Raw genomic sequence first — 20,367 nt, forward strand, 5'->3', positions numbered from 1 at the left:
AAAACAAAACAAAACAAAAACCAAACAACTCTCCCCAGGGCAGGGTTACAGCAACAGCAGCCTCAAAGCGGGGTCGGGGCATCCTCCCTCTGCCACGGCACAAACAGGACTCAAGGACGCAGCGTCTGGTTGAGCCGGGAACATCTTTATTTTACATGTACAAAAGCTTCGGATCTTTGCAAAAGAGCAGCCAGCCAGCCAACGATGCTGCCCAGCACAAGGCAGGATGCTGCCACAGTTCAGTCCCTTCCTGGGTGAGTTAGGAGAGAATACACAATTTTTACTCTGTTTTTAACCCAAAAGCTGGTGCTCAGCCCTGCTGCCTCCCCTGGAGCAGAGGGACCTGGCTCCAGCAGCTGCCTCCAGCCACAGAGAAGACGATGGTGGGGAAAGGGGCTCGGAGCAGCAGGGAGAAGCCCCAGCGGCCAAGGCAGAGCCCAGCACAGGCACTGGAAAATCAAGCAGAAAGCAGCCCGGTTTGGCTGTCCCACTCCCCTTGCCGGGGCCCAGCCGGGACAGGGACACCCACGGGTGCCTGGTCCTGGCTCATAGGGGGGGCCAGGGCCAGAGGACAGGGGGGGGACCCATGGTGGGGGGTTTCCAGTCCCAGCCCTAGGCAGGGGGATGCTCCTGCCCTCCCCTCATCACAGTCAGCGATGCCTCAAGAAACAGACACTAGGGCTCCTTGTATTTTTCATTAAAAAACCCTTTATATTCATTTCATGGCGGTTGAAATCACAAGAAATTAGGTAGGAAGGAAAACCAAAACAAAAAAAACAACGGAAAAAAAAACCAAACCAAAACAAAAAAAAAAAAAAAAAAAGAGGGGACAAGTACAGACAACCAGCACAGCCCCCCCGCGGTCGGTGCTTTCGCAGGGCCGGGGGCACAGGACAAGACCTAGGACATCAGCTACTGTGTGACTTAGTGAAGTAACTCAAGCAGGGGACGAGGCAGAGGCCGGTCTCCCTTCGCAGCCCTTCTGCCTCCTCCTCCTCCGGGCGGGAGCCGCTTCCTCAGCTCTCCTCCACGTCATCCACAGCCTCTGACTCCCCGCGAGCCTTCTCCCGCTCCGGCCCAGCTCGCTCGGCCTTGGGATAGTCCTGCACGCTGCTGGGGGAAGAGCACAGGCGCGTCAGCGAGCGTCTCCCCTGCCTGTCTGCCTTCCCCCGCTTGTGGCTGTCCCTCTCCCGCACCCCGGGTTCCTTCCCAAGCTGGGAAAAGCCTGACAGAACCCACAAGACCCCCTCCTCAAATCATAAAAGAGCCTAGCTTGGATGTGCATCAGATCCAGGGGAGCTCCCGAGCCCCCACACACACTCTGCCCTTCACACTCACTTGTTGTGGGTCTCCTCGGCAGACGCCTCCGGCTCTCCGGCTCCCGGCCCTTGGCTTTTGTCCTTCTCCTCTGTGCCCTCCGCTTTTTGGGACAGGGATTCACCATTCACAGGACCCGACAAGTCTAAAGTGAAGAGAGAGGGTCAGACACTCGGTGGACCTCGTCGATCCCGACCCATGAGGGGCTGGGCAAGCCGAAGACCCATGGCCACAGGTTGTCCCCATTCAGGCAAGGGACATCCAGCCAAGACCGAGGGGACCCCAGGTCTGGCCTGACCCCAATAGCTACAAGAAGGGCCCCAAAGACTCCATCCCCCAAACTCAGAGGCAGGCATCAGAGTGGATTTTCCCCATCAGCTCCTCTGGGAAGGCTCTTGCAGCATCACCAGGACGTCCCCACGCAGGGACCCGGCTACGAGGGTGGAAGATCCCAGTCACCAGCTGCCTGCGCAAGAGCCTGAGCCAGCGTCCAAGGGCGTCTCCACATTCCTCTGTCTCCCCGGTGCCTTGGACCAGCGCTCAAGCTGGCAGCAAGGAGCCATCCTGGCCCAAAAATCAGCCCAGAGGCACCCACAGCCAGGGCGTAGGCGTTGAGGTTTGCCCTCTGCTCTCACTGCCACGAGCGTTCAATATTCAGTCCTTTCCCACTCTTGGCACTCCAGCAAACAAGGGACTGGAGGTGCCACGCAAGGCTGCCGATCCCCTCCACCACTGAGGCCAAGAGCCACCCCTGTTCGTGTCCCAGGTCCCCAGCGGGACGTGCCGTGTCCCCATTCATGTCCCCGGTCCCCAGCAGGATATGTCATGCCCTGAAAAGGGCCCCGGGATTGCTACATGCCCGGACAGAGCAGGGAACCGCCCCAAGACGTGCAGGGAGCGTTACCAGCATTCGTCTCCTCTTCACCCTTCTCACTCCGTGTCTCCCCTCCTGACAGCTTCTCCTGGCCCTTCTCCGCCTCCCCCTTGTCCTTCTCAGGCCCGGCTTTGTTGGCTTTCTGGATCGCCTCCATCTTTGGTCCCAGGACACGTGACTTCAATCGGGTGTAGACTTCGGCAGCCTTCTCCATCACGTCCTTGTTTGCTTTATAGCGACGGATCTGCCCCAAAAAGAGAAAGGAGGAACGCCCTTAGAGCTGGGGTGGCCCAAGCAGGCTCCTCGCTCCCTCCAGGGAGGGACTCAGCCCTCTGCCCTACCTTTTTGAGCGTAGCCACCACATCGGTGTGCTTCTGGAGGATGTGAGAGGTGACCTGGAGCGTGCCCAGCTCCTCTAGTGCATTCAGACACCGCTTGATGTCCTGCAAGGGTGGCACCAAGATCAGAAGCTGCCTGGAAGTCTCCCTGTGGGCACCTGGGGCAGCGCTGCATGCAGCACAGTCCCCTAATGCCACCCAGCATGCAGAAAAGCAAGAGGAGGCTCAGCCAGGCTGAGCACCCCCAGGTATCGCAGCCGGGCAAGGCTAACGTGGTGGCCAAGGACACGATGAGCAGGGACGTCCCAGGCCAGGCCAATGCTCTCGGGCGCTCACCGGGTTATCCACCTTCAGGGCAAACTTGATCTCACTGTGAAGTTTCTGAAGTTTCTCTTCGACTGTGGGCTCTGGAGCAGCAAGAGAGACAGGCGAAGGCATCAGGCCACCAGCGGAGAGCACAGCACTGCCCAGAGCCCGGGACCTCTCCCCCAGCAAGGGTTTGGTTTCCTCCTGCATCTCCAAGGTCAAACACAGCCCCAGGGGCCTCTCTGAAGAGGATGGGTTGGGGTGTGCCAAGATTGGGAAGGGATGTAAATAGGGAAGCTCACTGTCTCTGCACACCCTTTAAATACTTTCCATCACGATGCTGGGACCACAGCAGCGCTGGGAAAGACCCCAGTACAACCACGCTGATCCCTGTAGGAAAGATCCCTCCCCCTCCCTGGGATGGGGGAACCAACCCTAGATCCCTTCTCTCCCTCTCCTCCCCTCTGTGATGGCAAGCAACGTCTCTCACCCTTTTTCTTCTCCATCCTCCTTTCGGGGATCAGGTCAGATTTCTTCCGGCCTCGTTCCACTTTCAAAGGTCTGTGGGAGGAAAAGGAAAGAGGTAAGATCGTTCAGGTGAAATCCCCTGCTCACCACTGGGCTAACAAGAAGGGTGATGACACACGTCAGCGTATCCCCCCTGCCTGCCCGACAGAGCGAGCCAGGCAGCAGAGCCCTGCCACACTCCACCCACGCTTTCACACACATCTCCCAGCTCGCAGGCAGACAGGAGCCCTGAGACAGCAGCTCCCCCATGCCCCAGCTTCTCGGGATTGCAGAAAGGCAAAGCCCCAAAGCAGTACCCCAAGGATCTTCCCCTGCGAGACAGAAAACACCAGGGAAGCTCAGCCTGGTGCCCCCCAGCACCTCCTCCAGCCCCTTCAGCTCTAGGAAGCAGGAGGGGAGGTAAGAGCCCGGCCCCTCCCTGGGTGCTGCTGGCCATGGGGCAGCTCCACAGGAGCCCCATGCCCACCCTGGGGTGTCAGCCAGGGAGGGCTGGGCAGCAGCAGAGGAACGGCCCTGTCCCCAGAGGAAGAAAGCGCCGACGCGGGGAGGGGAGGTGCTGACTTGTTCCGTGGTTTCTCCTCTGCTCGGCCCCTCTTCTCCTTCTGATTTGGTTTCCTTGACAACTCCGAGGGCTGCTTCTTCGCAGGCTTCTTTACCTTGGAGGAGAGAACAATGCAGGCGAGAGAGGCAGAGCCCTCCCTGCTGCAGGAGGGAGACAGTGCCATGGCCACAGCTGGGCACAATCCAGCAACGCAAGCGGCCAGGACCCATCATGCCACTGCTGCGAGGCGGTTTGGGTGCAGGACCATCCCCCGCACGAGATAATAAAAGGACTCGGGTTGCAGCACAGCGGTGTGCTGCTCCAAAAGTAAATATCCTCGTACCTCAAGTGGCCCACCCAGCCTGCAGTACCCAACTGCCAGACCCACACGTCCTTCCAGACCTCTTTGTGCTGCTTTCCTGGCTCCCCCTCCACAGGGAGGAACTCGCCAGACTAAAAGGGTGACCTTGCCTCCGACCACGGGCAGCATGGTTCTTAAGAGCCCTCTGCAACCCTTCCCTGTGCTTCAGCCGAATCCGGCTGATGCTCTCCCAGGCTCTGGGGAGGACAGCGGAGCAAATCCGATGACTGTGGTGAGAGGGAAAGCATCACAGAGACGTGAGACCCACAGCTGGATGGGGCATCCTGAGCCAGGGGAAGAGCTCCCATTTGCAAGGCATGGACGTGCCTACGGACACGACTCTTCCCAGTGCTGCGTGGGCCACCCCAGGGTAACGCAAGACCAAGACAGCAGGTCCCTGCTACTTCTGGAGGTCCCTGCTGACCTGACAGGGAGATAACAGGCTCTCTGTTTGTCCCTAGCTCCCCACAGCTCTGCACTCACCTCTTTCTCCAGCTCCAGCTCAGAGTCCGAGGAGGACGGGGCCTTGGCCCGGCCCTTCCGGCCCTTTTTGGCCACCTCATCCTCTGCGCTGCTATCCGAGTCCGAGTGCACCTCTTCGCCCTTCTCCGCTTTCTCCTTCCTCTTCTCTTTCTCCTCCTTCTCCTGCTCCCGGAGCCGGCGGATCTCTTCCTCCTGCTCCCTCTTCCTCTTCTCCTCCAGCTCCCGCCGCCGTTCTTCATCTCGCCTCTTCCACTCGCTGATGCGATCCACGTCGCTATCGCTATCACTGCAAAGCACAGAGCACGCTTGGACCCCTTGTGCGGAGGGGAGGCAGGTGACCCTCCAAGCCCAGCCCCGAGGGTGACGGTGTCCCAGCTGATCTCACCTGTCACTGCTGGAGCTGGTCGGGACACGCTCGGGCTTCGGTTTCCTACCACGGGGCTTGGGAGGGGGTTTCTCAGCTGCAAAACAACAGGGAGATGTTCAGCAGGAGCCCTAGCTGTCCCTCTGTTAAAACAGCCCCAAACTGGGGTGGCAGAGGGCTGTTCAGATATGGGCTGCAAGGTGTCCACAACAACAGGAGACCCCAGAGCCTCAGGAGCCCCCAACCTCACATGCTCTCCGGTCCCCTGAGGGAGCCAGCAGTGGCCCAGGGGTGGTAGAAGAAGCTTCCTCGGCGTTACCTGGCTTCCTGCCCCGTGGAGCCTTCTTCACAGACACATCCGAGTCCGAATCGGAGTTCGAGTCCGACTTGGTCATGTCCACAGTCGCGTTTCCCATTTCCGAATCCGAGTCCACTTTGGAGTCTGAGTCAGAGCCGGATTCCACTTTCTGCAGGCACAGAGCAGGGTTGGACCGGGGGGGTGGCAGTGGCTCAGCAGCGTGCCCCGCATCACAGCAGCACGGGGCCCAACCGGGTCACTGAGGGATCGGCAAGGTCCCTCCTAGCACTGAACCTACGTCCGGCCCGTGGCAGAGCCCTGTCACCCCCTGCTCCCCCCTCCAGCAGCGCAGACCCCAGACTCCTCTCCAGCTTCCCGCTGCACTGAAGACTGGGAGTCTTTTACCTTCTTCTTCCTCCCCCCTGCCGGCATCCTCCGGGGAGCCCTGGCCACTGGCTTCTTCTCGGGAGTGAAGTCCTGGAGGAAAACAGATAGGAAGAAATGGGGAAGAGTCTCATGACGGTTTCAGAAGCCCAACAGGTTCCCTCAAGACATTGCTCCCCCCAGACAGCGATGCTCTTCCTCCAGCCCTTTTCCCACCGCCCTGCCACCCTCCATGCAAGCGTATCCCCAAAGCCTCTCACCTGGTCACTGTTTTTTTCCGACTCAGAAGATGTTTCCGAGTTCTCCTCTTCTGTCAGGGAGGGGCTGCCCTGATCCAGGTCACTGGAGGATTTCCGAGGCCGTTTTGCTACTGGCATCTGATACACGGGAAGTGAGAATGTGAGAGCAGCCCACTCCCCCTCCACCCATAACAGAAAGCCAACGCTTGGTTGCTGAGAAGGGGCTTTGCCCAACTCTTCCTGACTGGCCCTGCAAGAGCAGCCACGTGCACTCAGAAGAGCCATGCCATTCTTCCTGGCTGCAAACCACACCAGGACTTGTCCATCCCACCATCTCAAAGACAACATGAGACAGCTGCGAGACCCCCAAACACACGCTGAACCCCATTTCCCACTGGAGAATCCAGAGGGAGTTGTTTTTTTCACCACCTCCGGACACGGTGGGTTTGACATGCTACGTGGTAGAAGAAGGCTGCAGCTCAGCGGTGGACCCAACGACCATATCGATGTCCTCCTGACCAGGACACCCTCCCGTCCCCGCTGTGTGGAACCGCCTCAGCCCACACTCACTTTCATAGCCAGCGTTTTTCGCTTGAGCCCGCTGTGGTCGCTGCCTCGATCCGAGTCCTCATCACTTTCCATTTTCTCCGTGGCGACTGCAGCCATGGCAGCGTCTTCCTCATCGTCACCTGCGTCGCTTCCCCCCATCGGGTCATTCTCAGGAACATCGCTGTCCGAGGAGCTCGCAGGCTAAAGACAGCGGGGACGAGAGTTGTGTTATCGCCCCAAGGGGCCTGTGGCACATCAAGGGGAGAGGAGAAGGGGCACAAAAGGGTGACAAGCGATGGACGGCAGTGCTGAGCGGAGAGGTTTGCGTGCAGAGGAGCGTGGGGCAGCCTCCCGTCCCAGCACAGAACCCTTAAGCATGACTCCGGACAACGTGACCAGCCCTTCAACGAGGATGCTCAGTCAACCCCCTTCTAATTCCCCTGCACCCCCTTCCCAAGGCCACTCACGCACCAACCCAAGACCATGAGCAACACATTCCCTCTGGATCCCCCAGCTCGGCTTCCACCCGCTGCTGCTGCCTCACTCCCCTCTCCCTCCCCATCCTCGCACTCTGCCAAAGACCCCCGGAGAAGCCTAGACCTGACAGCCCCTCCTGGGCGAGCGGACCCCAGCCCTCCTCTGCCCTAACGGCGCCAGACAAGCAGGGCTGGATGGCTCGGTTCAGCCTCTGCTCCGGCGCCAGGTAGCGGCCATTCTTCTCTGGTGGGCTGGCCGCCAGCCCTCGACTCGGGTCAGGCCTCTTCCCTCTCAGATGGCTTCACCCCACAGCATATCACACGCCTTCCCCAGAGGAAAGGTCCACACGAGGAGTCCAGTGTGGCAGCCACCGCTCTTCCCAGTTGGGATCTCCCGTGCCCTGTACCCTCACTCCCACGTAGTGGGAAGGTCTCCTGGCTTCTCACCAGCACATCATGAGGTTCCTCGAGCAAGGACATCACACCCAAGGGGTTTCTTAGAGCTGGGATTCTTCCAACGCTGGAGCCTTCCTGCTAGAAAGCATCTCCTTGTCCTTGACACTTCCTGACACCTCGCTTCATTTAGGTCTCAAAACCAAGAAAGACCTCTACTTCAGTCTCTTCTTCTGCTCCTCTGGGCATTTTGGCCACAAGATGCAGTTGGTGCTGGTGAACCCTCAGCCTTGCTGGAGCCGTTGGTGTCACCTTGGTCCCTCAATCACAGTAGGCCCCGCACCAACAGGTTTCTTACCCCTACCGGGAGTTCACGGTGGAGTCCCTGGACAAAGCGGGTGCTGCCTCCTTCACCATCACCAACCTCCCGCCCAACAAGCTGAAGTTGTTCTCCAAGTTTTCAAGCATCTCCATGGTCTCACCTTACCCTACATCTGCAGTCTTGGGTCCAACCATCTCCCACAGCTACTCAAAACACATCCTCTCTCCTGCACTGGCAGCGGCACAGCCGAGGGGGCTCATTCCCTGAGCCTGCCTACCTCCAGACCACCTTGTCCTTGTAGCTCACCTTAAAAACCTTCCTCTGCCTCTTCAGACCAACTGCCTATGAAGCTGCTTTGGACGCCTTCTTTGAAGATCGCTATACAATAAATTGTATCACACAATTATGGTTATGAAATGCCCACGCAAGCAATTGACAGCAAAGAGCCGTCTCCCGGCCTGCTCCGAAGCCCACTGAAGAAGCAGCCCAGTGGCTTTTGGCTCAGGACCTCAGAAATGGATGAAGAGGGGGACTGCCCAACAGTCCACACACAGGTCCAGGAGCCGGGGACGAGCAAGCCTAAAGTTCTCGCTCTGATAATAAAATCCTCCATGGTTTTGGGCAAGCGGCACAAAGCACATCCCCGGTTCCACCTCGAAGATGGGGCAAAGGCATCTTCCTCCAGAGGAGGAGGAGGAGAGCTGACTCCCTCAGGAAGGGAGAGGGCAGGGAAGGGAAGCTACTTCAACCCCGGGAAAGCCGATGTGCAAGCTGGAAGCGCGTAGGCACCGTAGCAATGAGAAGCAGAGAAAGGAGGAGAGCGACTCGGAGGAAAGGAGAGATGGAGGCGCCGGCAGCCCACGTCCTCGCTGCCCCCCCGCCACGCGAGGCCCGCACTCACCGGAGGGGCACTGTAACTGGCGTGAGGGTTGTTCTGGATTTCCCACAATCCCTCGTTGAAGCCTTTTCTCTTGTTTGGTTTCCCATATTTGTCTTTATATTTTTCATAAGGGAAGAGATCTTTAGGGCCCAAGAAGGCGCTGGAGAGAAACAAAGCAGAGGTGAGCCCGGAGCAGAGGCAGAGGGGCAAAAAGCCCAGAGAGGGGAGCGAGGCAGCGCTTACGTCTCGTGGGTGCCGAAGAAGAAGATGGGGTACTTGTTCGGTGGGGGTTTCACAGCGCCGTCCGCGATGTCATCGATCTGAAAGGAAACCCAAAGCAGGAGGTGGTCAGAGAGAGCGGCTTGAGCACATCCTCTGCAAGGCACATCAGCCCTGGCTAGCAGCGTCGGCCTCCGGCACCCGCACCCGCTTGGAGGCAAGCATGGCAAGAAAGCACCCGGACGGGGACCTTGCAACGCACAAGAGTCCCACTGCGGCGTCAGGGCCCGGCGGGATCTCTAGAAGAGTAACAGAAGGGATCCGGCACGGATGCTCTACGGCTAGAGCTCGGCGCGAGGTCGTCTCTCCACCGCTGGGCTCAACGCCCAGGGAAACACGGGCCTTGTGCTACTCCCCAGAGATCCATCGCACAAGCCGCCTCGGGGGGGGACGCCCGAGGGAAGCCCCCTCCAGCCCAGGGTGGGGGGCGATTGCTCCAACGGGGCGGCCTGAGGGTCCTTCCTGGCTGGAGACCGGCCGCAGGAAAAGCCCCGCTGCCAGCGGGACGCGTAGGCCACCCCGTCTTCTTCCCACGGGCCGGCTCCAGCGCCCGTCTGTCTGCTCCACGTGGTCTGGGCTGCGGGCAGAGCCGCAGGCGGGAGCCTCGGGGTGCGCAGGGGCTGCCCCGCGTGCTGGGGAGGTCTTCGGGGCAGAGGGGAGCCTTCCCCAAAAGAGCAAGCGAGCTAAAGCAGGAGGGGCTGCAGACGCCGGCAGCGCGAGGGCTCTCCTGGAAGGACCGAGTCCTCTCAGCGCCAGGTCAGCCACGAAAGCGCGGGGACGGCGGGGATGGCATCCTAGATCTCACGGCGTGGTGCGGCCAAGCATCGTCGTCTCCGGCACCCTGAGCCTCCCCGGTACCTGCCGGCCCCAATCCCACACGGTTTCCACCTGCCAGTCTCTTCCCATCGGACACCTTCAGCGGATGAACCTGCCTCACCCTCAGCTGCCGTCGGGGACCACCGCAGACCCCCGTCCAAGCCCCCGAGCCGCCTCGCGCTCCCCCAGTGAGCACGTCCTACACCGGGCCCCGCTCTGCCCGCTCCTCCAGGCGCCACCACGGCACAACGCTGTCACCCGGCCGGCGGGACCAGTCGTCCCCCACCACGCACGCTCCCTCGCCCCATCCGCACCCCCCAAACCGCACCAGCACCCTCCGATCCTGCATCTCGCGAGCGCTCAGCAGCAGCCCCCCACACGCGTCACGTCCAGGCACCGTCCCCAGCGCGTGTCCCCCTCATCCCCAACAAGGGACAGAGCCCCAGACCCCAGCCCTGTCGCCCCCCCGGCAAGAAGGTGGGTGACGTCCAGGCAGGGAGCTGGGAAGGTGAACGGGGGTCTCTGGAGGGGCAGGGGTCTGCTGGGGAGTCGGAGGATGAGGATGGAGGGTGAAGGGCAGGACTCTTCTCGGATGCTGCAGCAAGGGGTGGGCTGTGGGGGGCACCCCTATGGGGTCGGGGTGCCTGGAGCGCCAGGGTCCCAGGGTGCAGCAGGGGATGGGGGGGGTCTGTGGGGAGGGGGGAGGCAGGGGTCACCCCAGCAGGAGAGAAGGTCCCCAGGGCAGGGGTCCTGGTGGGTGAAGCAGGGCTGAGGCCCTGTGCAGTTACCCCAAGGGGGTCTCCTCTGGGTGCAGGTCAAAAGGGAGAGCTCAGGGTGCCACTGGGACAGGAGGGGGGGTCCCTGGTCCTCCTGCATGGGGTTGTGGAACACCCTCCTGGTGAGGGGTCCCCTAGGTCTCCCCCATCCCTTACCAGGTACAGGCACCAGTGTGGGACCCCCCCCCCCACCTCTCCCTCGCTGGAGGTGCCAGTATGGGACCCCCAGCTTGGTCCCCTCCCAGTACAGGTGCAAGCGTGGGACCCCAGTTCCAGTCCTGGACCCCCATCCCAGTCTGGGTTTCTTCATCCTGGTGCAGGTGCCAACATGGCAACCCCCTCCTGGGATCAAACCCCAGTTCCAGTATGGGTGCTGGTGTGGGAACCCCCCCATCCCAGGGCAGGACCCCATCCTGGTACTGGGCTCTCATCCCGGCAGGGGTACCCATATGGGATCTCTGTGCCAGTACTGAGCCCTCATCCCAGTATGGCTGCCATCACGGGGTGCCCCATTCTGGTACAGGACACCCCATTCCCAAACTGGATCCTCATCCCAGCATGGGTACTGGAATAGGACCTCCCATCCCAGTACAGGTACCAGTACGAGAGCTCCCATCCCAGTACAGGATGTCCCATCCCAGTACAGGTGCTGGAATAGGACCTCCCATCCCAGTATGGGACACCATGTCCTAGTACCGGGTCCTCATCCCAGTACGAGTACCAGTACGCGAGCTCCCATTCCGGTACAGGATGTCCCATCCCAGTATGGGCGCTGGGACGGGACTCCCCATGCCAGTATGGGCGCTAGGACGGGACTCCCCATGCCAGTACAGGTGCTGGGACGGGACTCCCCATCCCAGTACGGGACTCCCCATCCCAGTATGGGCGCTGGGACGTGACTCCCCATCCCAGTATGGGTGCTGGGACGGGACTCCCCATCCCAGCATGGGACTCCCCATCCCAGTACGGGTGCTGGGACAGGACTCCCCATCCCAGTACCGGCTCCACATCCCAGGACAGATACCCATATGGGTCCGCCATCCCAGTATGGGACACTCCATTGCCGGTACCGGGTCCCCATCCCGGAATGGATGCCGTTATGGCATCTCCATCCCGGTATGGGTGCTGATACGAGTCCCTCACGCCGCTACCGGGCCCCGATCCCGGTACGGGACATCCCATTACCGGTACCGGGCCCCCATCCCGGTACGGGACATCCCATTACCGGTACCGGGTCCCCATCCCGGTACGGGTACCGTTATGGCATCTCCATCCCGGTAGGGGTCCCCCCCCTCCCCGGGACAGGAGCCGGTACGTGTCCCCATCCCGGTACCGGCCCCCCATCCCGGTACGGGATCTGCGGCCCGGCTCGTTCCCCCCCCCCCCGCCCACCCCTCCTCCCGCGCCGGCGCGGTGCCGCGGTCTCACCCGGGCCGGCCAGTGCGGGTACCCCTTCATCTTGGCGAAGACGAGGTCTCCGGGCTTGAAGCTGTGCGGCATGGCGGCCGCGGGGCGGGGCGGCGGCGGCGGAGGCCCAGGCCGCGGGCAGAACCGGGCAGCGGGGGGGGGTGACGGGGGGGGGGGGGTACGGCCCGGCCCGCAGGATGTCCCGCCTCCGCCCGCGGCGCCGACTTGCGTTGGCTCGGCGCCGCGTCGCTCCCGCCGCCTCGCCCAATAGGAGAGAGGCGAAGGCACGGCGGGATAACGGGATTGGGCCGCGCCGCCAGAGGCGCCGAAGAGGGGGGCGCGGAGGGGCGTGGCCAGAGGGGGGCGGGGGAAGGGGGGGCCGGGGCTGGGGGTGGGGCCGGGGAGGGAGGGGGGGTGCGTGGGACGGGGCTGGGGGGGGGGACAAAGCTGTGGGGTGGGGGTCAGGGTTATGGGGAGGGGGCTGTGGGGTGGGGGACAGGGCTATAGGGTGCATGGGTATGGGGTGTGGGTCAGGGCTATGGGGAGGGGGCTGTGGGGTGGGGGACAGGGCTATGGGGTGTGGGTCAGGGCTATGGGGAGGGGGCTGTGGGGTGGGGGACAGGGCTATAGGGTGCATGGGTATGGGGTGTGGGTCAGGGCTATGGGGAGGGGGCTGTGGGGTGGGGGACAGGGCTATGGGGTGTGGGTCAGGGCTATGGGGAGGGGGCTGTGGGGTGGGGGACAGGGCTATAGGGTGTGGGTCAGGGCTATAGGGAGGGGGTCAGGGCTATGGGGTGTGGGTCAGGGCTATTAGGGTGTGCTCATGGCTATAGGGTGTGGGTCAGGGCTATGGGGAGGGGGCTGTGGGGTGGGGGCCAGGGGCTGGCCCAGGCTGAGTAGCCGGGTTAGCGCCTGCAGGGTCAGGGAGGACAGGGCTGGGGTCTGCGGGGGACACGGGGGACTTTGGGGGGGGGGGGGTTGCACCCCAGGGCGAGCTCTGATCCTGCCCCATCCACCGCCCCAGCCTTGGCCCCCCCAGCTCGGGGACACAGCGGCCAAATCCCTGCCGGAGTTGGCTGGTGCCGGGGTGTGTGTGGGGGCTCCATCCCCTGGGGCTGAGGGGTCGTCCCGGTTTAGGGGGGGTGGGTGGGAAGGGTCCCCGGGATGGGGCGAGGTGTTGGGGGACGGCATTAGACCTGATTTCCCTATCTTTGGTTTTAAAACTTGAACTCAGTCTAGCTGAGCTAGAGCAAAACGGTGTAAGGAGTCCACCTAGGAGGTTCCTTGATTTTTAAACCTGGTTTTAACCCAAATCTGGTTTCTCTGCGAGGTCACGGAAATGCAAACGGTTGGCTGCCCGCGCCGGGCTCACCGCCCGACATCGAAGCGGTTACATGCGATTTGGTGGCAGCTGGAGCTGCCAGAGCCCAGTGAGAGCCAGGCGGGTACAAAACACGAACCACACTGGGTGGGGGGCCCAGAAATTATTTATAGGGTGATTGTGGCCCTGGGGTGGGGGGAGGACAAGGGGGGACACGGGGTGAGTGGGGATGAACCATGGGTGGTGGCCTGGGATGCGCATGAGGGAGAATTCTCGGTTTTGCGGGAGGGAATTCGTGAAGTAAAGGGCTGTCGAGGAGCAGGCAGGTCCGGGGGGGTCGGTTTGTGTTTCTCCATGTCACCTCGCTCCTGCCGGGCTGTGCCATAGTGCCGGGCTGCGTGTTGGCTTGCTGGCGGTGCAGAGCCTGCGGTGCGTGTGACTGGCGCCAAGACAGCAAAAACGTCCCAGTGCAGTTTTTGGGGGTCCCTGCGCTACTCCGCGGCGTCTCCTGTGCCGTGGGCGCGGGGGTCCCGGCTACGCCGTGACTTGGTCCGTGACTGCCCGCCGGCGATGCGGGCCCGGGTCCGGCCTCCATCCGCGTGTTTCTGGCTCTCGGTGCCGTTGGGGTGGCCCAGGCGTCGGTCCCGGTGCCGATGGCGGGCTGTCAGCCCAGTCGCCGGTGCCGGCATGCCAGGTTGCCGTTTCCACAGCTGCCGCCTGCGCGGGTGAACGTGCAACCCCCATTTGGGATGGGCGACCGGCCCGATCCCGCTAACGACGTCCTCGAGATGAGGCGGCCTCTTCTTCAGCACCGACTGTCCCGTGTCCCCACGAGGAGGAGGAGGAGGAGGAAGAGTTGTGCCAGACTCGCAGGGGAGTGCTTTCGTCCCCAAATTTTGAGCCCATCGGCTGATTTCAAACCCGCTTTGCGGGGCGGGAAGCCAGGCAGGTGAGGGAAGGCCTGCCCGCAGGCCCGGGCAGTGAGAACAGAAAATCCTCTCATCTTTTAGGCTCCCTCAGCCCCGGCTGCCCCCCGGGGCCCGGCGAGCTCTGCTCCGGTGCTGCGGTGGGCCCCATTTTGGGCCGGTTTGGTCAGGCCGGGGCTGCTGGTTTGTCCCAGGGTGCAGCGGAGGGGGCGGGCTGTGGGGGCTGTGGGGGTCTGTGGGTGCCAACCTGGGGTCCGTGGGGGTCCGTGAGGGGGGGCCCGGGCCCGCCCTCACACCCAGCCCCCCCCCCACCGCCCCGTTCCCCTCAGCCCTGGAGGACCGCTGACGCCATAGAGTGGTAGAAGCCTAGAGCGGCGCTAGAACCTGCGTGATGGACACGCCCATTTCCGGTGGCGGGGACGTGGGCGGGGCGGAAGCGCGGGAGAGGCGCGGCGGTCCCGCTCCCCGTCCCGGTCCCGGTCCCGCAGCCATGCGCAAGTTTTTCCAGGAGATCAAGGCCGACCTGAAGTTCAAGACTGCGGGGCCCGGACAGAAGCTCTCGGAGCCGTCCCGGTACGGGGCGGGGGGGGGGGGAACCTTCCGGTAACGGTGGGCCCGGCGCGGGGGGGGTGTGTGTGGAAGCCGTTCCCGGGCGGCTGCTGACAGCGAGCGGGGCTGACCGGCTGGGGGAGCCGGCCACCTCTGCCCCGCTCTCCCCGGCTGCCGGTATCCACGGGCCCCGCGGCTGCCCTGGGCCCGGTGCCGCCCGGTACGCGGGAGGGGCGGCCCGAAGACACCGGGCTGGGACCGACCCGGAGCCCGGTGGCCGACGCTCACCGCGGTGCCCAAGCCGCCCGTCCCACGGGGCTCCCGCAGGCAGCCGACACTCACCGGGCAGCGATGCTACCGCACCGGGGCGGCCGGTTCCCCAGTGTGGCGTTGGCGGGGGGGGGGGGGGGGGGGAGGGGGCACCGTGGCGGTAATTACCATAATCACATCCAGACCGGCACGGTTGTGGAGCTGTCGTCTCGGTGGGATGGCAGAGCCCATCTCCTCCCGAGCTCTGCTGCTCTGTCCTGCCCAGGGTCCCCAAGGAGAAGCCAAAAACCGAAGCGACGCCGAAGCCTCGTCAGGCGCCGACTGATGAAGCGCAGATGGCGGCGGCCGCAGCGCTGGCCCGGATGGAGCTGAAGCCCAAGGCCAAGCTGCCTTCCTCCCAGGAGGCCATCAAAAACCAGGGTAGGAGCTCGCCGGAGGAGACGGAGCCGCTGTGCCGGCGTAGGGACAGGGCAGCCGCACGGTGGGGCTGGCTGGGATGGGTGTAGCTCCGAGCTGAGCCCGGAGAGGGAGATCCTGGGTGAGCAACTGCTCGGGTGCATCTCTGGAGGACGTTGTGGGACGCAGATGGTTTCTGCGACTGTTTGAGTGTCATAGAAACAGGGGTCACGCTCACTCCGTGGGCTCTCAGGCCGGGATCAGAGCACCCGGGTAGGTGTTCGCTTACCCAGGGCAGTGCTGCACGATCCGAAGCCCTCCGAAACCTGCTGAACCTCTGCCCCGTCCGCCGCTGTAACCTGGGTTTGTCTCTCGTAGTGAGAAAAGAGCTGATGGCCGAGGCAGCCGCAAGCGAGAAAGGGCTCTCTGAAGAGGAAAAGGTACGAGACACGCTGCTGTTCCCTGATCGGCACCCTTCCGTGCTGCTGTCCCTGTCCTGTGCAGATTTGCCAGGTTATTTAAAAACAAACAAACAGAAAAACCCCACAAAACCTTCCTGTGTTCAGTTCGGTGCCTGGTTTTGTCTCCTTTAGGACCTCACCTCCCCAGACAAGGAGGGGGCAGCTGCCCCCTCTGTTTCAGGGGTCTATTTCATCTGCCCGTTGACCGGTGCAGTCGTAAAGAAAGACAAGAAGGAAAAGCACCTCAGAGAAGCCATCGAGTCGGTAAGCGCCACGTCTTCTGGCTGCGCGGCTTCCCTTCCTCCTGTTTTAACTCGTTTTGTGGCGTGGGTCCCCTCAAGCAGTGACCTCTCCAACGCTCCGCCTTCTCCTTGTAAAATCTCCACTGTCTCCTGAAGGGCAGCTCTGTTCAAATGCCTGTCCGAGCACCCTCCCTTCAGCTTGCTGGAAATGCTGGGACTGGGAACTTTGGCCCTGTACTGGTTTTGGCTGGGACAGACTTAGTTTTCTTCCTAACAGCTCAGATGGTGCTGCATTTTGGATTTGTGATGAAAACAGAGTTGATTAGCTGTTTCCAGTGTGTAAACTGGGAAGGAGTGAATAATTCCTTTGCTTTGCTTGCATGGACAGCTTTTGCTTTACCTATTAAATTGTCTTTAGCCCAGCCCACGGGTTGTTTTTTTTTTTCCCCTAATACTACCCTTCTGGTTCTCTCCCCCATCCCACTGTGGGGGGAACAAGCGTGGTGCCGAGCTGCCGGTCAGGGTTAAACCAAAACAGGCCCACGGCTCCCTTTGTGCAGAGTAGCATCAGCTCCCCCCCTGACCAGTTTCTCTCCTTCTCCCCAGTATTTCTCTGTAGACCCGGTGGCTGCCTCAATCATGGAGATTCACACCTTCAATAAGGACCGGGAGAAAGTACGTGTGGGCGTGGAGACCATGGCCAAGTAAGTGGGCTGCGTTAGTAGGACGGAGCGTGCTGGTAGCTTGTCTCTTCCCTGCCACGCCAACGGACAGGCAGATTTTCTTGCTGTGCTCCACACAAAGTCTGAAGAAAACCAAAGCCAAACACTTGAACCATCTCAAGTGTCAGTTGAAATAATGTCAGCGTCTCAGAGACGTTTTAAGAGTTGGTCCACTAGTCCAAGAAGTTTTGGAGCTGCTGGTTGAGATCAGCCACCCCCATCTTCTGTCTGGCTTGGGCATTAAACACTGAAATATTTTACTTTCCTTAGTTTTTCAGCTAACTTATCTACAAGAAATACTGTAAGGTCTTTCTTCTTACACGTTGGGGTAGCATGTCCTTAAGCGCCTGCTTTGATCCATGCAGGGCATTCCTCTTTCTGCAGGTACTTGGATAATATCTATCTCCATCCAGAGGAGGAGAAGTACCGGAGAATCAAACTGCAGAACAAAGTGTTTCAGGTGAGGTCAAGACTCCTGCAGGTGCTCTGCCTAGGAACGTCCTTGCCTGGAGCAGACTACATCTAAATTCTTTCCTTTTCTTCCAGGAAAGGATAAGCTGCCTGGAAGGGATACACAGATTTTTCCAGGCTATCGGGTTTGAGACAAAAACACTGCCTGTTCCAGGACAAGGCAAGAAATCTAAGTGTATTAAACTGGAGTCAGCAGTTTGAGTAGCAGTGGGACAGCCCAGGGAAGCTAGCGAGGCCGCTCTGGTTGCTGAGAGAGCTCCAGGGCTGTAACAGAAAGAGCCACTCACCCTGCAGCTTCCCTGTTAAGACATTACATTTTCTGGAGATCCTTGCCCTTGTATTTCATGCATTAGTCATGTAAAGAACAAGGGACTCAGTTCCTGTCCTTTGGTTGTAGAGACCACAGAGGAGTACTACGTACTGAAGGAAGAAATGCTGACCAAGTTGGAAGACCTCAAGGACTACAAAGAGCAGCTTTTAAGCTCTGAGCCTGTGAGAGCCCAGCTGGATCGCCAGCTCTGTGTATTTAAACCGTCACCTGAAGCTGCTCGGTTTGAGCTGCCAAATGACTTTTACAACCTCACTGCAGAAGAGATCAAACGAGAGCAACGGCTCCGGTGAGTAGGCTTAGAAGGAGGGCCCTGACTGCCCAGGGGGCACGCCATGCCAGCTAGGAGTCTTGTACTTCTCCTTCATGCTAAAAATTGCTTTCTCTCTAAAGGACAGAAGCAGTGGAGAAGGCTTCGATGCTGAGGACAAGAGCCATGCGAGAGAAAGAAGAACAAAGGGAAATGCGGAAGTACAACTACACCCTGATGCGAGTCCGGTTTCCTGATGGATACATCCTCCAAGGTAAAAAGACTTGCTACCCTTTCTTTGTACACCTCCAAAAGCTTCTGAGAATACTTGCAGCATAAGAGCTTGAATAATAAGCAGGCTTGAGGTGTGCTGAACACAGCTGGTAGAATAAAGCAACAAAAAGCCAGAGTGGGGTAATGTTTCTCTAAGAACTCTTCCCATCTCTGAGCCCTCCACCTGCCTCACCTGCACAGGGTTGGGACTGGAAGCCAGGGTGGAGTGGAGAGAAGAATCTCAAGGCGCTGTTAATTAAAGCGTGCTCTTCCTAGGCTACTGCAAGCAAGCTGGACTCATTAGATCAGTTTGTTATAGTAACCAGCATGAGGTTGCCCGTGTGGCGTCAGGCTATGCAACAGTATAAATCCTCTTCAAATTTCGCAGTAGAACTCTGGAAATCATTTCAGGCTTTCCCAACTCTTTTGTTACAGGCTGGCGGGGGCTTGCAACAATTGAAGTAATATTTTTCTTTGGGGATTCTGCTTTTATACTTCTCAGCTGAATCAGGCTGCTTCTGTGTCACTGAAGTAGTTCATAAAGTTAGCATCAGTACGCGAGCCCCACGAAACCTACCACAAAAAGATTAGATTTGGTAAATGCCAGACTCTCTCTCAATATCTCACCTTGTTTTCTCATGGCAGGGACTTTTTATGCACGAGAATCAGTATCTGCGCTCTACAACTTTGTGAGAGAAGCACTCAGAGATGACTGGCTGCCCTTTGAGCTGCTGGGACCTGGAGGTCTCAAACTGACTGACGAGAACTTGGCCTTCAATGAATGTGGGCTGGTGAGTAAAAAAAGATAGCTGGTACCTTCCACAGGGGTCTTCAGGTTGTCAGAGTCATCTGCTGCTCGTAACTTAGAGAAGTTTGTGTCTTCTGCTCTCAGGGCTGTGAGTTGTGCTCTAGCCCCTTCATATTAAGCTCAAACAAAGTAACTGCTTGAAAGCTTCTAGCTCACAGCTAGGAGGTCTGTCTGGAACAGACCTACGTCCTGTAGCAAATGCAGGTTGCAGTACTTGTCGGCAGCTCTATCACAGGGTTAGCATCCACACTGGGAAAAGAGGGGAGGCAGCAACAGAGGCAAGCGCAGCTCTAGCACAAGGCTTCCAACAGAAAGCCCAAAGCAGCGTTCCCTAAGGAGCTTTTTGCAGAAATCCACACTTGTCCTTTTTAATTGAAGTGCTGTTTCTAAGTTTTTCCAGGTCTGTGAACATACACAGCATGTTATGAGGTCAAAGTATAACATGGCTATAGCTTAATAACTCTGCCTTTTCTGTTCCAGGTGCCCTCAGCCCTCCTGACTCTCGCCTGGGATGCAGCAGTCATGGCAGACATTCAGGCATCAGGAGAGGAGCAGCCAGCAAGCCCCCTGAAACCAGAACTTCTCTCCAGAGTCCAGACGCTGTCGTGAAATAAAGGGGAGTGGATTCAGTGCTGGTGGTTTTAGACTGTTCCCTCATTTTCCCATACCGACTGTTGGAGCTTCCAGCTATGTGACCTCAGAAATGATTTTGTTTTAGCTCTGCAGAGTGGGAGTCTAGATTCTGCCATGTCACACCAACCCTGCAGTCACCTCCACAACTCCAGTAGCCATACACTAAGGCAGTCTTGCCCAGTAAGACACTTAGCAGACTGCTCTGAATGGCTTTAAAAACCAAGTTCTAGCAGTGACTGCTTGAGGTGTTTCCAAGACCATGATGAAGTACCACTCTCCTCCCTTGGAGGAGGGATTAGGTGCTAGTACTAGGCTGGATTACCAATCGATTGAGCCTGGATATCAGGCTGGGCTTAGAACTCAGCTTTTCCTTTTGCTTCTGTGTGCACTGTAACTCCTATTGGAGAGAATATATTTAGATAAAATTATGCTTAATCTGATTAAATGGAATATTTAAAGACTGAGTTCTGTTCAAAGTTATTTGAATTGCATTGCTCTTAGAGGTTTGAAATGCGGACGAGCTCCAGTCAGTGCTGGGGCTGGCACTGGTGTTATTGGTGCAGCTGTGGCATTACCCACCTTTTCACTTCATGCCACCCACAGACAGAACAGGGGACAACAGAACAGGAGACTGATGACAGGCAACAGCTATTTATGCTGCCCACCAGTGAGAGATGAAGCCTCAAACTACAGCCAGTACTTCAGGGAACTGATCCATCAACTCACAAGCCATATAAAGTCAAAAGCCCCAGCAAGTTTGTTACATACATAAACAAGTTTGATGCT

General features: G+C 59.5%; 2 protein-coding genes across 9 annotated transcripts; one reads left to right on the forward strand and one right to left on the reverse strand.

Annotated features, from left to right (window-relative positions):
- Nucleotides 1-124: 124 nt before the first annotated feature.
- HDGFL2 (HDGF like 2) lies at nt 125-12,087 on the reverse strand. 5 transcript variants are annotated; one of them, XM_030033342.1, is made up of 16 exons: nt 11,953-12,087; nt 8,897-8,973; nt 8,675-8,813; nt 6,604-6,783; nt 6,055-6,171; nt 5,816-5,887; nt 5,432-5,579; nt 5,134-5,209; nt 4,749-5,034; nt 3,925-4,013; nt 3,326-3,396; nt 2,866-2,936; nt 2,533-2,634; nt 2,222-2,435; nt 1,339-1,462; nt 125-1,113 (listed from the first exon to the last, which is right to left on the reverse strand). In XM_030033342.1, the coding sequence occupies exons 1-16, from the start codon at nt 12,022-12,024 to the stop codon at nt 1,017-1,019; spliced, it is 1,935 nt and encodes a 644-aa protein (XP_029889202.1). In that variant the 5' UTR covers nt 12,025-12,087; the 3' UTR covers nt 125-1,016. The 5 variants fall into 5 exon arrangements, with proteins under 5 accessions (XP_029889202.1, XP_029889201.1, XP_029889200.1 ...); XM_030033341.1 differs by having other exon boundaries at nt 125-1,110; nt 3,925-4,019; XM_030033340.1 differs by having other exon boundaries at nt 3,925-4,019.
- A 1,012-nt stretch (nt 12,088-13,099) lies between these two features.
- UBXN6 (UBX domain protein 6) lies at nt 13,100-20,045 on the forward strand. Of its 4 annotated transcripts, none has more exons than XM_030033361.2 (13): nt 13,100-13,376; nt 13,963-14,127; nt 14,687-14,751; nt 15,263-15,417; nt 15,772-15,833; nt 15,987-16,118; nt 16,703-16,800; nt 17,203-17,278; nt 17,365-17,449; nt 17,687-17,906; nt 18,011-18,141; nt 18,786-18,931; nt 19,429-20,045. In XM_030033361.2, the coding sequence occupies exons 1-13, from the start codon at nt 13,326-13,328 to the stop codon at nt 19,555-19,557; spliced, it is 1,515 nt and encodes a 504-aa protein (XP_029889221.1). In that variant the 5' UTR covers nt 13,100-13,325; the 3' UTR covers nt 19,558-20,045. The 4 variants fall into 4 exon arrangements, with proteins under 4 accessions (XP_029889221.1, XP_029889220.1, XP_029889223.1 ...); XM_041127940.1 differs by lacking the exon at nt 13,100-13,376 and adding an exon at nt 14,508-14,566 and having other exon boundaries at nt 14,103-14,201; XM_030033360.2 differs by lacking the exon at nt 13,100-13,376 and having other exon boundaries at nt 13,493-14,127.
- The last annotated feature ends 322 nt before the right edge of the window (nt 20,046-20,367 follow it).

This window comes from Aquila chrysaetos, chromosome 12, assembly GCF_900496995.4.
Source record: "Aquila chrysaetos chrysaetos chromosome 12, bAquChr1.4, whole genome shotgun sequence".
Lineage (NCBI taxonomy): Eukaryota > Metazoa > Chordata > Aves > Accipitriformes > Accipitridae > Aquila > Aquila chrysaetos.

What these genes read in the sequence shown, in the direction of transcription:
- HDGFL2 (XM_030033340.1), bottom strand. Translation starts at nt 12,024, where the DNA reads ATGCCGCACAGCTTCAAGCCCGGAGACCTCGTCTTCGCCAAGATGAAG. An exon ending in GAAAAACGCTGGCTATGAAA is followed by an intron (nt 6,172 to 6,603) that starts GTGAGTGTGGGC and finishes CCCGTGTATCAG; the next exon opens with ATGCCAGTAGCAAAACGGCC. An exon ending in TGAAGAGGAGACGAATGCTG is followed by an intron (nt 1,463 to 2,221) that starts GTAACGCTCCCT and finishes TCTTCACTTTAG; the next exon opens with ACTTGTCGGGTCCTGTGAAT.
- UBXN6 (XM_030033360.2), top strand. Translation starts at nt 13,906, where the DNA reads ATGGCGGGCTGTCAGCCCAGTCGCCGGTGCCGGCATGCCAGGTTGCCG. An exon ending in GGCTCTCTGAAGAGGAAAAG is followed by an intron (nt 15,834 to 15,986) that starts GTACGAGACACG and finishes TGTCTCCTTTAG; the next exon opens with GACCTCACCTCCCCAGACAA. An exon ending in TCAGAGAAGCCATCGAGTCG is followed by an intron (nt 16,119 to 16,702) that starts GTAAGCGCCACG and finishes CCTTCTCCCCAG; the next exon opens with TATTTCTCTGTAGACCCGGT.